Source organism: Corvus brachyrhynchos, unplaced genomic scaffold (genome assembly GCF_000691975.1).
Source record: "Corvus brachyrhynchos isolate BGI_N302 unplaced genomic scaffold, ASM69197v1 scaffold398, whole genome shotgun sequence".
NCBI classification, from domain to species: domain Eukaryota; kingdom Metazoa; phylum Chordata; class Aves; order Passeriformes; family Corvidae; genus Corvus; species Corvus brachyrhynchos.
This window is the reverse complement of record NW_008239780.1, coordinates 3,356,923-3,368,747: the sequence shown is the minus strand read 5'-3', so window position 1 is coordinate 3,368,747 and position 11,825 is coordinate 3,356,923. Positions and strand designations below refer to the sequence as shown.

The window sequence follows — 11,825 nt, the reverse complement described above, 5'->3', positions numbered from 1 at the left end:
TAAAAGTATCCATTAACAACTTACTGCTCAAGAGATGATTTTTATAACAGCATTTGGAGAGAATCTGAAGGGCTTTTAAGCATTAGGGGCACTACCTAAATAAATGAACCAGCAGATCTTTGGATGAGTGGGAAGAATCATGTCTTATAAAATAGGGGCTGTAATATGAAACCTTCAGGATCATGGGCATTTTGGAAAATGATTCTGTGAAAAAAACCAGTGTTTTTGCTCTAGAAAACATGCTATGCACTACTACTCCTCCTCTTACTACTACTACTTTAGTCCAGCAATACACATTCCCCTTGTCCATTGGAATGAGACATTTACTCTTGTGCTCTCTTTCTGTCCCCAAACAGAGACACTCATACCATCGCTCCCATTACGACCTGTCACCCAGCTCTGCCAGGCAGGTAGTCAACATTCCACGATTTGCCAATGCCAGGAGTAACCGTGGAGTCCTAACGGATCCCCAGCAGGCCTCAGGAACAATAGTACAAATCGTCATCAACAGCAAGCATAAGCATGGACGAGGTAAAGACAAGCACTTCTTACAGTATTGCTCTGGGTCAGGAATCAATCACCTAGAGCTCAAAAAACCTCTCAAAATATACAGCAGAATCTTGAAAATTCACACTGGTATTAAGAAATCCAATGCAAATCAGGGTGGCAAAAGCAATAAGCTATTGAGGATATGAAATTCCTTCTTGAGTGAGATAAATTCTGGCTACATGTACAACAGTGCATTTCACTCTGCAAAGGCAGTATTGCTCTCTGAGTTACTTTGTGGGATTGTGCCCCACAATTCTGAGAGCTCGTGCAGTGGCTGCCAGGGTGCTTTGTGCCACAAAGGACACCATGATGCCTTTGATGCCTTTAGATTCACTAATTTGTTCACACAGTGACTTGTCCTGGAGGAAATTGTTTGTGGTTATTTTCTTTACACTCTCTCCTATTTTGTAACTTTCACAGCTTTAAACAGCTTATATTTCAACTGCCCTGCAAATCTCAGACCATAAAGCTTTGCCACAGTATTAGGAGGTTTTCTGCCTCCAAGACTTAGGAAATTATTCTCATGAAAGAGAGTCTCATGTCTTCCCTCACGTTAAACTAGTTTCCTATACAGTGGGATGCAAGGGTTGCTTTTCCTCCCCTGTGACTAACACAAGGGGCAGAGTAGGCAATTAGCCTGTACTGGATGCCTGAGCTGTAGAGAGGCAAATTTAACCAATGTAATGAATCTTACTCTAAGAATCCTTTAGGGCCTTCTGCTAATAGAATATAGGACATGCTACATTTTGGGGACAGCAGAATTTTAAGCCCATGTGGCAAACCATATTCAAGTCACATTCCTCATGCACTACAGGAAGGGAAAATACCAGTTCACCAGTTAGTGGGACAGCAGGTTTTGTACAGTAAAAAGGGTGGGATGCTCAGTTCCCACAGGGGGCCACAAATACCAGTCAGCATACACTTAGAAACTACCCACAAAGAGTTAAAATCCCTTGTATTAGGGCCAACTAATCTTTTGAGGTATTAACTAACAGAAGGAATGTTGGCTATAGGATCTTTGTTATCCACCTGAACAAGCATGAAAAAGCATTCAGATTATGCCAGTGTTTTATGCTGAATCTAGGAGCAGGAATCTCCACGCAGTGCAATGTCTTTGACATGTAATTCACACATGAAGACATCATCAAAGGAGTTTCTAACTGACTTGTTTCAGCAAATAAAGAACGTACAGATGAACAGCATATTTCTGGATGCAGTATAACTTCACTCACTGCCTGGAGAGTGTCTGAGAGATCCCCATGATGGAAAAAGGAATGCTGACCAACTGTTTTCTTTTGTTCCTGCACAACTAACAAGTGTTTTATTAATTAATGCACCTGTCCCTTGAGACACGTTTCAACAAGTTAAAAAATGACCACACAACAGCTCTCCTGACATGCAAGTACTACGTGGTTGTGTGGATACAGATTTATCATTCTGAACATGAAGAGCACTAAAAACAGGGTAACCAGAAGTTATTTGCCATTATTTGGCTTGTGCTAGAGGCTTCATCTGCTACCTCAGAGTATATATTTAATTTTTCTGTGTTAATCAACTCTTAAAAGACAGAGAGTATGTATCCACACAGTGTCGTGTATCATCCCTTCCCCTGTCAGGGAGAACTTGGACAGTATTTATGTCCATAAAGGATCTGGCTGGGGGAAAAGAGGTCCATATTATTTGAGCATGTAAGAAGCCTACTGAGCAGCTGAGTACTTAACAGTTTTTTCATTTATAGTTTTTTCTCCCATGTTCTAAGTATACAGATAAAACTTCCCTTTTATTTGAGAAACAAAACTGTTTCCTACCTCTAAAAACCCCCATGTCTTAAGAAAGAGTTAAAAAGCAACAAATTATGAGCTAAGTGATAGCATAAGCTCACAAAAGACATTGCAAAAAACACTCCCCATAAATCTCAGTAACTCAGTAAAGTATAAGCCAGTTGGTTACATCTGTTACCAGTTAGATATAAATTTCAGATTACAGATAAAAATTAAATGGCTTTTGAAAGTTACAGGCAAAATAGGAACACATTTCACAAATAAAAACATTAATAAAAATGATGGCATATTAGAAGAATTGGAAATATTTACAACATATCCCAGCTTCACTTTTGTTGCTTTTAGAAATCAGGCGGTGCCCTTTCTTTCACCTTGTTAGGATTAGTTTGCATTTTTCTTTGTGTTTATAAAATATTTAAAAAGAAAGAAGTAGGATTTATAGGACAAATGCAAACATGGTGTAAAGTGATATAATTCCCATCAACTGCTGGGTGACCCAAAGTGGCTTCTACCAGGCATGGATTTTTCCACTCTCTTTGTGTCAGCTGTATTTCTCTGACTCCCAGGGGCTCTGCTGAATAAATATTCTGAAGTTCTTAGAAGCTGTTGGAATGAGATTTCAGTCCCATATGCATCTTTTCATGTTAATGTTTTCTTGTGATTCCAAAAGCCAAATTACTTTATATACCTATCGACATTTATATTTCCGCAAAGGAGTTAAACTTCATTTCGCAAGTATTCTGTGGTTTGTTCTGTGTTCTACGTAGCAAAACTCTTATGCAAAAGCAATAAAAGGCCCAGGTGGCACTAATCCATTCAGCTGATAGCATTGCTCTCACTGCAAAGGCTGTGTTCAGCTAATGGCTGGAGCTGTGCAGATGAATTCAGTAGCAAATGACATGAACCTGTCATCTGCAAATTCAATTCAAATGCAGCCAAAGCCACTGTAGCAGGCTGTGTCCTGTGTGTGGACTGAGAATACGAGGGGAAGGAGTGAGTTTTATAAGCTGGTTAATGCACAACTGAAATGCATGAACCAGGGGGGAGCTAGTCAGACACTTGACTCAGACACCTTCACTCTTTTCCTCAAAATATAATGGACATCAGCAGAGTTGGAATCAATGCAAAACTGCTCAGAAAAAGGTGACCACGGGCTCAGAGTATTTTAAGTAAAGGAACTCCAAGTTAAAATTAAGAAGCAGAGAAATGGATCTGAGACGCTCACAGATGATGTACAGAGACACTGCTTTAAAGTATGTATGCATATCTTTAAAATATGCATGAATCAAATGAATATTTATAGATAGGTAGCCAGTGACCATACCTTTTCCAGCTGTACTTTTTCTTCTTTTTCTTTTCCTTTGCAGTTTGTGTTTCAAATGGCAAAACATACTCACATGGTGAATCTTGGCATCCCAATCTCCGGGCCTTTGGAATTGTAGAGTGTGTGTTGTGCACCTGCAACATCACCAAACAAGAATGTAAGAAAATTCACTGTCCAGAACAATATCCCTGCAAATACCCTCAGAAAGTAGAAGGAAAATGCTGTAAAGTTTGTCCAGGTAAAACAAAGTTGATCACAGACCACCTTTTTGCTGTGCATGTTAAAGGGCTTGGCTCAGGCCTCCGGATCACACTAAGCTCCGATGTGAACAGCAGCAGCTGTGCCATGTTCCTGTGTGTGTGTGCAGAGGCCTCAGTGTGAGACAGGCAGAGCTGCCTGGCCAGCTCTCCTCTTGCTGCTGCTCCTCACACTGGGGACATGCTGCTGGCACGTGTTCTGAGCAGTCACTGCCTTTCTCTCTGCTATTAACATGACTTCCTGATGCTCATTTCCAAAGAGTACTACAGAAATGTATACAGAAAGTTCATTACTGCCAAAAGACTCCTGTCCTTCCCCCACCAGAGTGCCCACAGAACCTTCAAATCCTTTTTCTAGCTTCGGAAATCCACATGGAGATAACATCATTTCTGCTTTTCAAAATGTACCAGAAGGATTCAAAACTCTGATTGGTGTCAGTTACATAACTTAATCCTTAAAGTAAATACTAACATCACAGATTTAGCATTGTGTCTATGCTGCACTAATGATAAAACTTCTGTAGACATTACTAAAATAAATGCCTACAGCTAGTGAAAAATCTGCTAAAAGGATTCTGCTGATGGTTTGCCAAATGACAAGCCATGTTTCATGTGATACAAAAGGTAAAGGAGTGTCCAGTTCCCTTATGTGCTTTTAAACAGTTCCCTTATGTACCCATTTGTGTGTTTGTTTGGTGATGCACTGGGCACAAATGTTCTAAGGAAATGAGTTGCTCAGCCATATGTAGAAACATTCGTAGAATGCACACTTCCCATCTTCTCTTGCTAGTCTTGCTCAGTGGGAAAAAACACTGTGCAGTGGCAGTAGGCAGGCAGGAGGTGTGTATCTAGATCTTCTGGATACTTGTGAAGCAGAGATCCACAGCTTTCATTGGTAAAACAGGCAACAAAACCTGGCTAACAGGCTTCAGTAGAAAAATTAATGGCAAAAAGGAAGTTACTGCCTTGTTTTTTGAGATCCTATGTGCCCGTTTTTAAGAAAGCTGAACCTTTTCCTGAAGTGTCTCATGTATATGTGATGTATTAATTATTAGGTGTTTCCACAAACAGTGGTCTGAGCCTCTAAGTTGTATCATCTCTCTTATATTCCTGTCCAGCTTCCAATTGCAAACAGAATAATTACAATTTCTGCTTATATGTTCTACAGCTTTACCAGGTGGGCAAGAGATAATGTGCACTGTGGGTGGTTCAGGCTTGCACTGGCCACATGGCTGCTGCCAAGCAAAATGCAAACCTCATAGATTCTTTTCCTCAGCAAAACATTAATTCGGGTCTCTTCACTCTAACCAACCACCAATTTTAATTTAGTTATTTTATTACCCTGAGATTTCTAACACTATTTCAAATGTGCTTGAAACATGGACAACAGGTTCAAAAATTGTGAGGAGTCTCCCAGACCACACAGCTCATTTCCTTAGGAGACTGGATTAGAAATATAAATACTGTCTTGCCACCATGGACAGGCTGTCAGAACCTGGCAGAACAGAGCACTGTTAATTGTCTGTGTTAACAGCTGGAGATGGATTTGTGTGGCCATACAAATGAACATTCTACTTTCAAACTAGCCATGCTTGGCTATTGATGCCAAGTAAGTTCTGGAGGACTTGATTATAGCTGTAGTATGTGTTCTGTCCTTCTTGTTTTTTAAACAGAAGAAGTGCCAAGTCAAACCTTTGACAACAAGGATTACTTCTGTGGGAAAGAGACATTTCCTGTCTATGAATCCATTTTCACAGAGGAAGGAGAAACCATCAGGAAAATTGCAATAGAGATTGAAAAGCCACCTCAAATAGAAATACATGTGTGGACAATTAGAATAGGTGAGTTAAGCAAGTTCTTTCTTTAAACAGTGTATCATCTTCCATTAACATCCCAGGACAGTTTACAGATCCAAGGATTTTGAGACTGCTGTTCTTTTGGCTCTTTAGGATATCACTATTACAGCCACTTCCAACATACTCTAATTTTTCTGTACAAAACCCATCAGAAACACACAAAGCTGTAGTTCTGCTAACTCCTACCCTTCACTGGCAGCAAAAGCACAATGACAAACAGGTTTTCAGTATTACTCTGTGTAATTTATTGCAGAGAAGTGGGTAGTAGGGTTTGAACCAAGTGCCTGGAGGCTGTTACTTAGGATGACCCAAAAAGCTTTCCACTGAAATCAGTCTGCCCTATCTGCCATACTGATGATACACCCATGATGGTATATATCGAATATGGGCAAAAAATGTTTTAAGGATGGAAACAGTATTTTTTACTAGACTAACTGGTAAAATCGGAACAAAATAGAGAAGCATTCAGAAGCCCAAGCACTACTGCAAGTTGTGAACTTTCAGTGTAATAAAATTATCTCCAGCCTCATAAAAATCCTCTCTCCTCTATCTACTTCAAGCAAAAAGCATATGCTCCTCATAGGAAAAGGGTGCTCACATAGAGCACCCTTTTACATGGAAGTGATACATCCCTAGATGCTTTAAAGGAGAAAGCCAAGGCCAAAGTGGGAGCAGAAAAGAAATCACAGGGCTTTGGATGGTTCACAACTACCCTGTGTCTTAAGAAGCCACAAAGCCTCATAATGATTTGACAGTCATGTTGCTTGCTGGCTCAAAATGGTATCTGACTGCAAAATTATACTGGTTTTCTCCAAGACATTGGAACTTTTGGCTTCTGTTGTAATCTTACATTTAATCATAATAAGGAAGCATTCATCTATTTTGGAAAAGAATTGGCTAATTCTCACACCCCTCACAAACTCACTGCAATCCTAATTTCACAGGAGGATTTACAGGGGAATAGCAAAAAAATGGGGGTGGGGGGGGATGGAAAAACAGAATTAAAAAAAAATAGACTGAAAATTTTACAAAAATGCAGGCCAGCACACCAGCTTCAGAACAATGGGCACATTTCCAGTAACATGCACTTCTCATTTCTTTGCTGAAGGGATTCTGCGTCACTTCTATGTTGAAAAACTGTCCAAGAGAGAATTTGAAGAACTTCCTTACTTCAAGTTGATAACAAGAACAACCCTTAGTAAGTAAAATTCTGACCTATTGAAGTTTATATTCTCCATATAATCATAGCCATGAAAAATTTTCTCTTACTCAGCACAGTCAAATGGATGTACTGGATTTTCCTCCAGTACATGATCACAATATTTGATAAGTTTAGTTTTAAGTAATCAAAATACAGCAATTTAAAATATAGATACATATAACAGTAGTTCATGTCCATGCTGTCTTAGTCTCTTGTATTTTGATAAAGTACAATATAGGGTCTTTTCTGTCCATGCTAGCATAAGTCTGAAATAACGTCAGCACATCAGCAAAATTTGGATTTATTTATGTAACATGGTCAAGTTACCGCAGTGTTTTAGAAAGTAATTTAGAAGGGAGAAAATTCAGATGTTATTAAAGGGGTTCTACATACACTTATGTTATATTTGAAAGACTATTCCTATGTTCTTAACAATATCTTCATTATTGAAAAGTGTTTTATGAAAGACATGTACTTCTTTTATCACTCTTGATTCAATTTTGTTTTTGTATTTCATCCAGTTTGGGATTGTGACAGTAGTTAACAATTACTAATTCAGCTAATTTGCTACTTGAATTAAGATATAGATATTTTTAATTCCTAGTTCTTTTGCATTACAACTCGTAATGTTTTTCTATAATTTTTTTCTATAATTTTTTCCTAGTTAAGAAGTCTTTTTCCCAGAAATAATATATTCTTAATCGTTACAGACCTATTGAGATAGAGATAAGTCTTCATATTAAAAATTCCCTAAATTTTTGCTGTTAGCCTTCTGTAAGCTTGTCATTGTTATCTGTAATGTAGTATTCCACTTACCAGGACAGCATGCATTTCTATTAATACCATCAAAAATGTGTAGAAATGTTAATTTCCATCACACTTTGTATTATACACAGGTAGGAAGAGTTCACAGCACATGAAACATTTAGTTGTGTTGCTTCCCAACTTTTAAATACTTTGGTTTACCAGGGTATCCAGTGCCAATAAAGGGTTGAATATACAGAGCCAACTTACAGGATTACTTAATTAAAAGAAAATAGTAATATTCTGATCCATATTTATATTTTTAACAAAGTTATTTTGCATGGAATATGTTACATGGTTGTAAGATGCTTTGAATATTTTCCATGGGAGGATTGGACATTCCCTCTTTGACCATTGTGAATCAGTTGGTTTACAGAGTTCTTATAAATGTCTTCAAAGTCCCTGTGCCCTTTTCTAAGTCAATATCTTTCTCCTTTGTGTTTTTGTTTTCAGGCCAGTGGAAAATATTTAGCGAGGGAGAAGCTCAGATCAGCCAAATGTGTGAAAGCAGAGTGTGCAGGACTGAGCTCGAGGATTTGGTAAAGGTTTTGTACCTTGAAAAGTCTGAAAAGGGTCACTGTTAAGGGAGACAGCACTGGAGGGAGAAACATAAGAAAACTTAGGAAAACTTGGATCTGCAGCTGGACTGCAGGCTTATTTTGCTTAAGTCAACAGTTGCCCTAAACCCCAAAACTATAATGCAGTAATTATTCACATCATGCACAGCAAATTTGCTGCTTTATGTGTAGTGGCCTGTGTCAACCATTCAAATATCTCCTCCAAAAGACTAGAAGGCTCTGTGTTACTGGTGAGGGAAGGAGAAAGAGAGACTGTGCTTTCCCAGAGTTGCATTTCTTTACAAGTTAAAAAGAGAAAACAGAACATTTTTACTATTATTATTTGGCAAGTTATTCAAACTAATGAAAAGAAGGACACCTAATAAATGTGCAGGAGCTATGGAGAGCATTTTATCCTGTGCTGAATTTATACCATTTCTAATGTTGAAATGACTCATGGATTTCTTGTAGTAATGGAGGAAAAATACAAGTGATACAATACTCATGTTGGAGACATAAAAACCAGATTTAAACTAACAAACTCTTTAGCAGCCTGCCTTTGGGATGATGTCTTGTAGTTGAGCAAACAAAGTCCATAATCTGAACAGCAGGTGTTAGTGGCAATCACTATATTTTTGTAGCAATTGGAGCAAATGTTCACTTTTAAGTGGTTTTCACTCTTTCTTCCACCCACTTCTCTAAAAGTGTTAGCTCCCTATCACAGCCCTAATAACTTCATTCTTCTGGGTCCTATTTACACATGCTCTTGGCTGGTAAACCACCTTCTAAAGTGACGTGGCAGAAGGTAGTGAAGTACTTGCAGTGTTTTCAAAACACCTAAAGCATTAAAACTCACAATTCATAATGCCTTAAAAGTTGTGACAGAACTTAATTTACTTGTTCTGATTTGTTACAAACATAATCTGCATTTTTCTGAGAGTGGCCTCTCAATTCTCATGTTTCAAGGACAGCTCTCTCCCATGACAAACACCAAACAGCTATAGGCTTCTAGAGCACAACAAGCAACTGCTTGTTGTGACAACTGTTATCTTTGGGGAAAAAAACCAAATCTAAGCAGTTCTGTTAAATTTAGTATAGCATATCTACAGTGTGTTTAAGACAGGTGACTCTCATCTGCAGAACAATTGTAACAATTTAAAAACTGTTTTCACCAAAATCCTGTACTGCCCTGTGGCTGCAATGTTGGATTAAATCTCAAGATGCAAGTGACTCTGCCTGCTTTTGCTCCCATTTTCTACTCCAAAAGCAGACAGGAATACTGCTGTTTAAACACATGCTAGGAAACAAAGCTTTATGGAAATGGCCTGGACCAGGGGCTGGAGCTTCACAGGGAGTGAAATCAACAGTGACAGCAAGGATTTTGAGGTTTGTCATTCTGCCAGTGACAGTACTCTAGGGTGTCCACATTCCTAAAGGGGTGAAGTTGTGGGAGAGGTTGGTATTGAATGCCAAAAGCCTATTCAGGCAGAGCTTCACCATCGTGAGGGGATCCTTGGCTTGGGCAGCAGACCCTGGCAGTCTCCATCAGCAGTGCAGGCCTCATGACCTGGCTTCTCCATGGCACCCAGGTCCTGCCTGTGCTGCCTGAGCCTCAGGACGAGTGGGATGCAGGGCTTCTCAACGAAGAGGAGCAAGTGAGGAGAACAGACATGAAGGTGAAGGAAAGTCTGAAGGGAATTAGGAGAAAACATACAGGGTGATCTCAGGACCACCCTGCTGTCCCTAGGCCTGGACAGAGAGCAGATAATATTTGAGCATACTCGCCATTTGAAAGCACAGCAAGTTGAAACGCAGGAACACCTGGCTAAGAGAAGTGCTCTATCACTGTTCATTAAAAAGAGAGCTAAGTGAACTGTCCCGCCACATTTCCTGGGCACTGTAGCTTCCATAAGTCCTGTCCTGGTGTTGGAAAGGGGTGTAGCAAATCCAAACCAAGGCCCTAAGACCTCACTGCACCAGAGCTGCAGTGTAACTGTAGAAGAAGCAGTTTGGCATGAGCATCACTGATTGCACATGGCATCTAATGGGTTGAAATGTGCTGCAAAACTGTAAAATTTTATTATAAATCTTTAGGAAGAGGTTCTGAGGAACTGTAGTGTTCTGGTGAGAAGACCAGCAGTTGATTTCTCACCTAACAGGCATTGTCTGTTTGTAGAAGTAGCTGGTGAAAAAAGACTAAGTGGAAAGTGTACAGCGTTTGTAATTTTTTTTACAAAGAAGGCAACCTGTTTTTTGTATTTGTGACAGGACTGGTGGAATCCAGATTGTGTATTTATTTTATAATAAACACTCCTTAAGAAAAGCAAAGAACAATCATAAGCATCATTTAATAAAATGCAGTGTTGCGTTTTTCAGTTTCTGGTCACTAAAGACAACGAAATACACAGTGTCATGTTTTGCATTCTCTTAATGAGATGTATGTCTGTTATGGTACTTATTTATGTACTTGTATCACTTTGACCTGGTTTGATAAATTAATAAACTCTGAAGTTGATAATAAAATACAGTGGTTTTCATAGGGTGCTGTTTGGTCAAGATGTTTGGTTTCAGTTCCCTGTTTGCAGTCCTGCTGCTGCCACCTCAGAGAAAGTCTGAAGCCATGTGCCCAGCTGGGTGCAGTGCATGGCTGCCTGCTGTGAAATCGATACTGAGATATGGAAGAGTCAGATTGGGAAATACCCATTTCAATTCAGCTTTCACCTACCCAGCAAGATTAATTTTGAAAATCAAAGCATTGACATCCATATATGGAAACCAACTAAACAAGAAATCAAGCATTGCCAACTGAGAGAACAGTACAGGACTTACTCTTTTCTTAAGCAATACATATTCTGAAGCTCAAAATAATTGGGGAAATGTTGATGGAATCAATCTGTGCTACTGCCTAAAAATGAGATGGTTTTCAGAAACATAAGAAAAGAAAATGTAACTCACACATAGCTAGCAGTGTAACTAAAATGGAGAGTATCAGCCTTGGCAAAGATGAGTGTTCAAAGTAAATCAGTTCGAATCAGGAAGTACATCAAATCTGAAATCCAGGATATCTCTGGAAATTTCTAATGAAATTAATTTCTGTTATTTCATCACACCCTGTATATTCATTTTGACCATCTTTTCATTTTAGCAAGAAATCTGTTAGGAGAATCCTGAGAACACACCCTAGGCACATGGGCTTGCTCTGCCCTCCCAACTCCGTGAGGGGCATTCACCTTCCTACTAGTTGCAGACTGAAAAGTCATTAACAGTCAGGGTTGCACAGCTACATCCCCATTGAATGTATTCTCTTGATTTCATAACAACCAAATTCTTTTTAGCAGCCCACTAAATCTTATTTCTCACTTCACTCCTATCCCCCTCTCATGTAACAGGGATCATCTCTGGCTCCACATGACTCCACAGGCCAGGACGGGCTGGGTATGGAGATGAGAGCCCTATTCACTGCTGTGTTCTTCTGAAAATACTTTGAAATATACCC

General features: G+C 39.2%; 1 protein-coding gene across 3 annotated transcripts in view; it reads left to right on the top strand.

Moving 5' to 3' along the window:
• Positions 1-10,866, top strand: part of CHRDL1 (chordin like 1) — a 35,133-nt gene extending 24,267 nt beyond the window's left edge. For 2 of the 3 annotated variants that reach the window (XM_017743165.1, XM_017743163.1), the window contains exons 7-11: positions 357-531; positions 3,698-3,892; positions 5,585-5,752; positions 6,876-6,965; positions 8,226-10,866. In XM_017743165.1, coding sequence (XP_017598654.1) covers positions 357-531; positions 3,698-3,892; positions 5,585-5,752; positions 6,876-6,965; positions 8,226-8,356 — 759 coding nt within the window. In that variant the 3' untranslated portion in view covers positions 8,357-10,866. The remainder of the gene's footprint in view (positions 1-356; positions 532-3,697; positions 3,893-5,584; positions 5,753-6,875; positions 6,966-8,225) is intronic. The other variant, XM_017743164.1, reaches the window with a different exon arrangement.
• Positions 10,867-11,825: the final 959 nt, after the last annotated feature.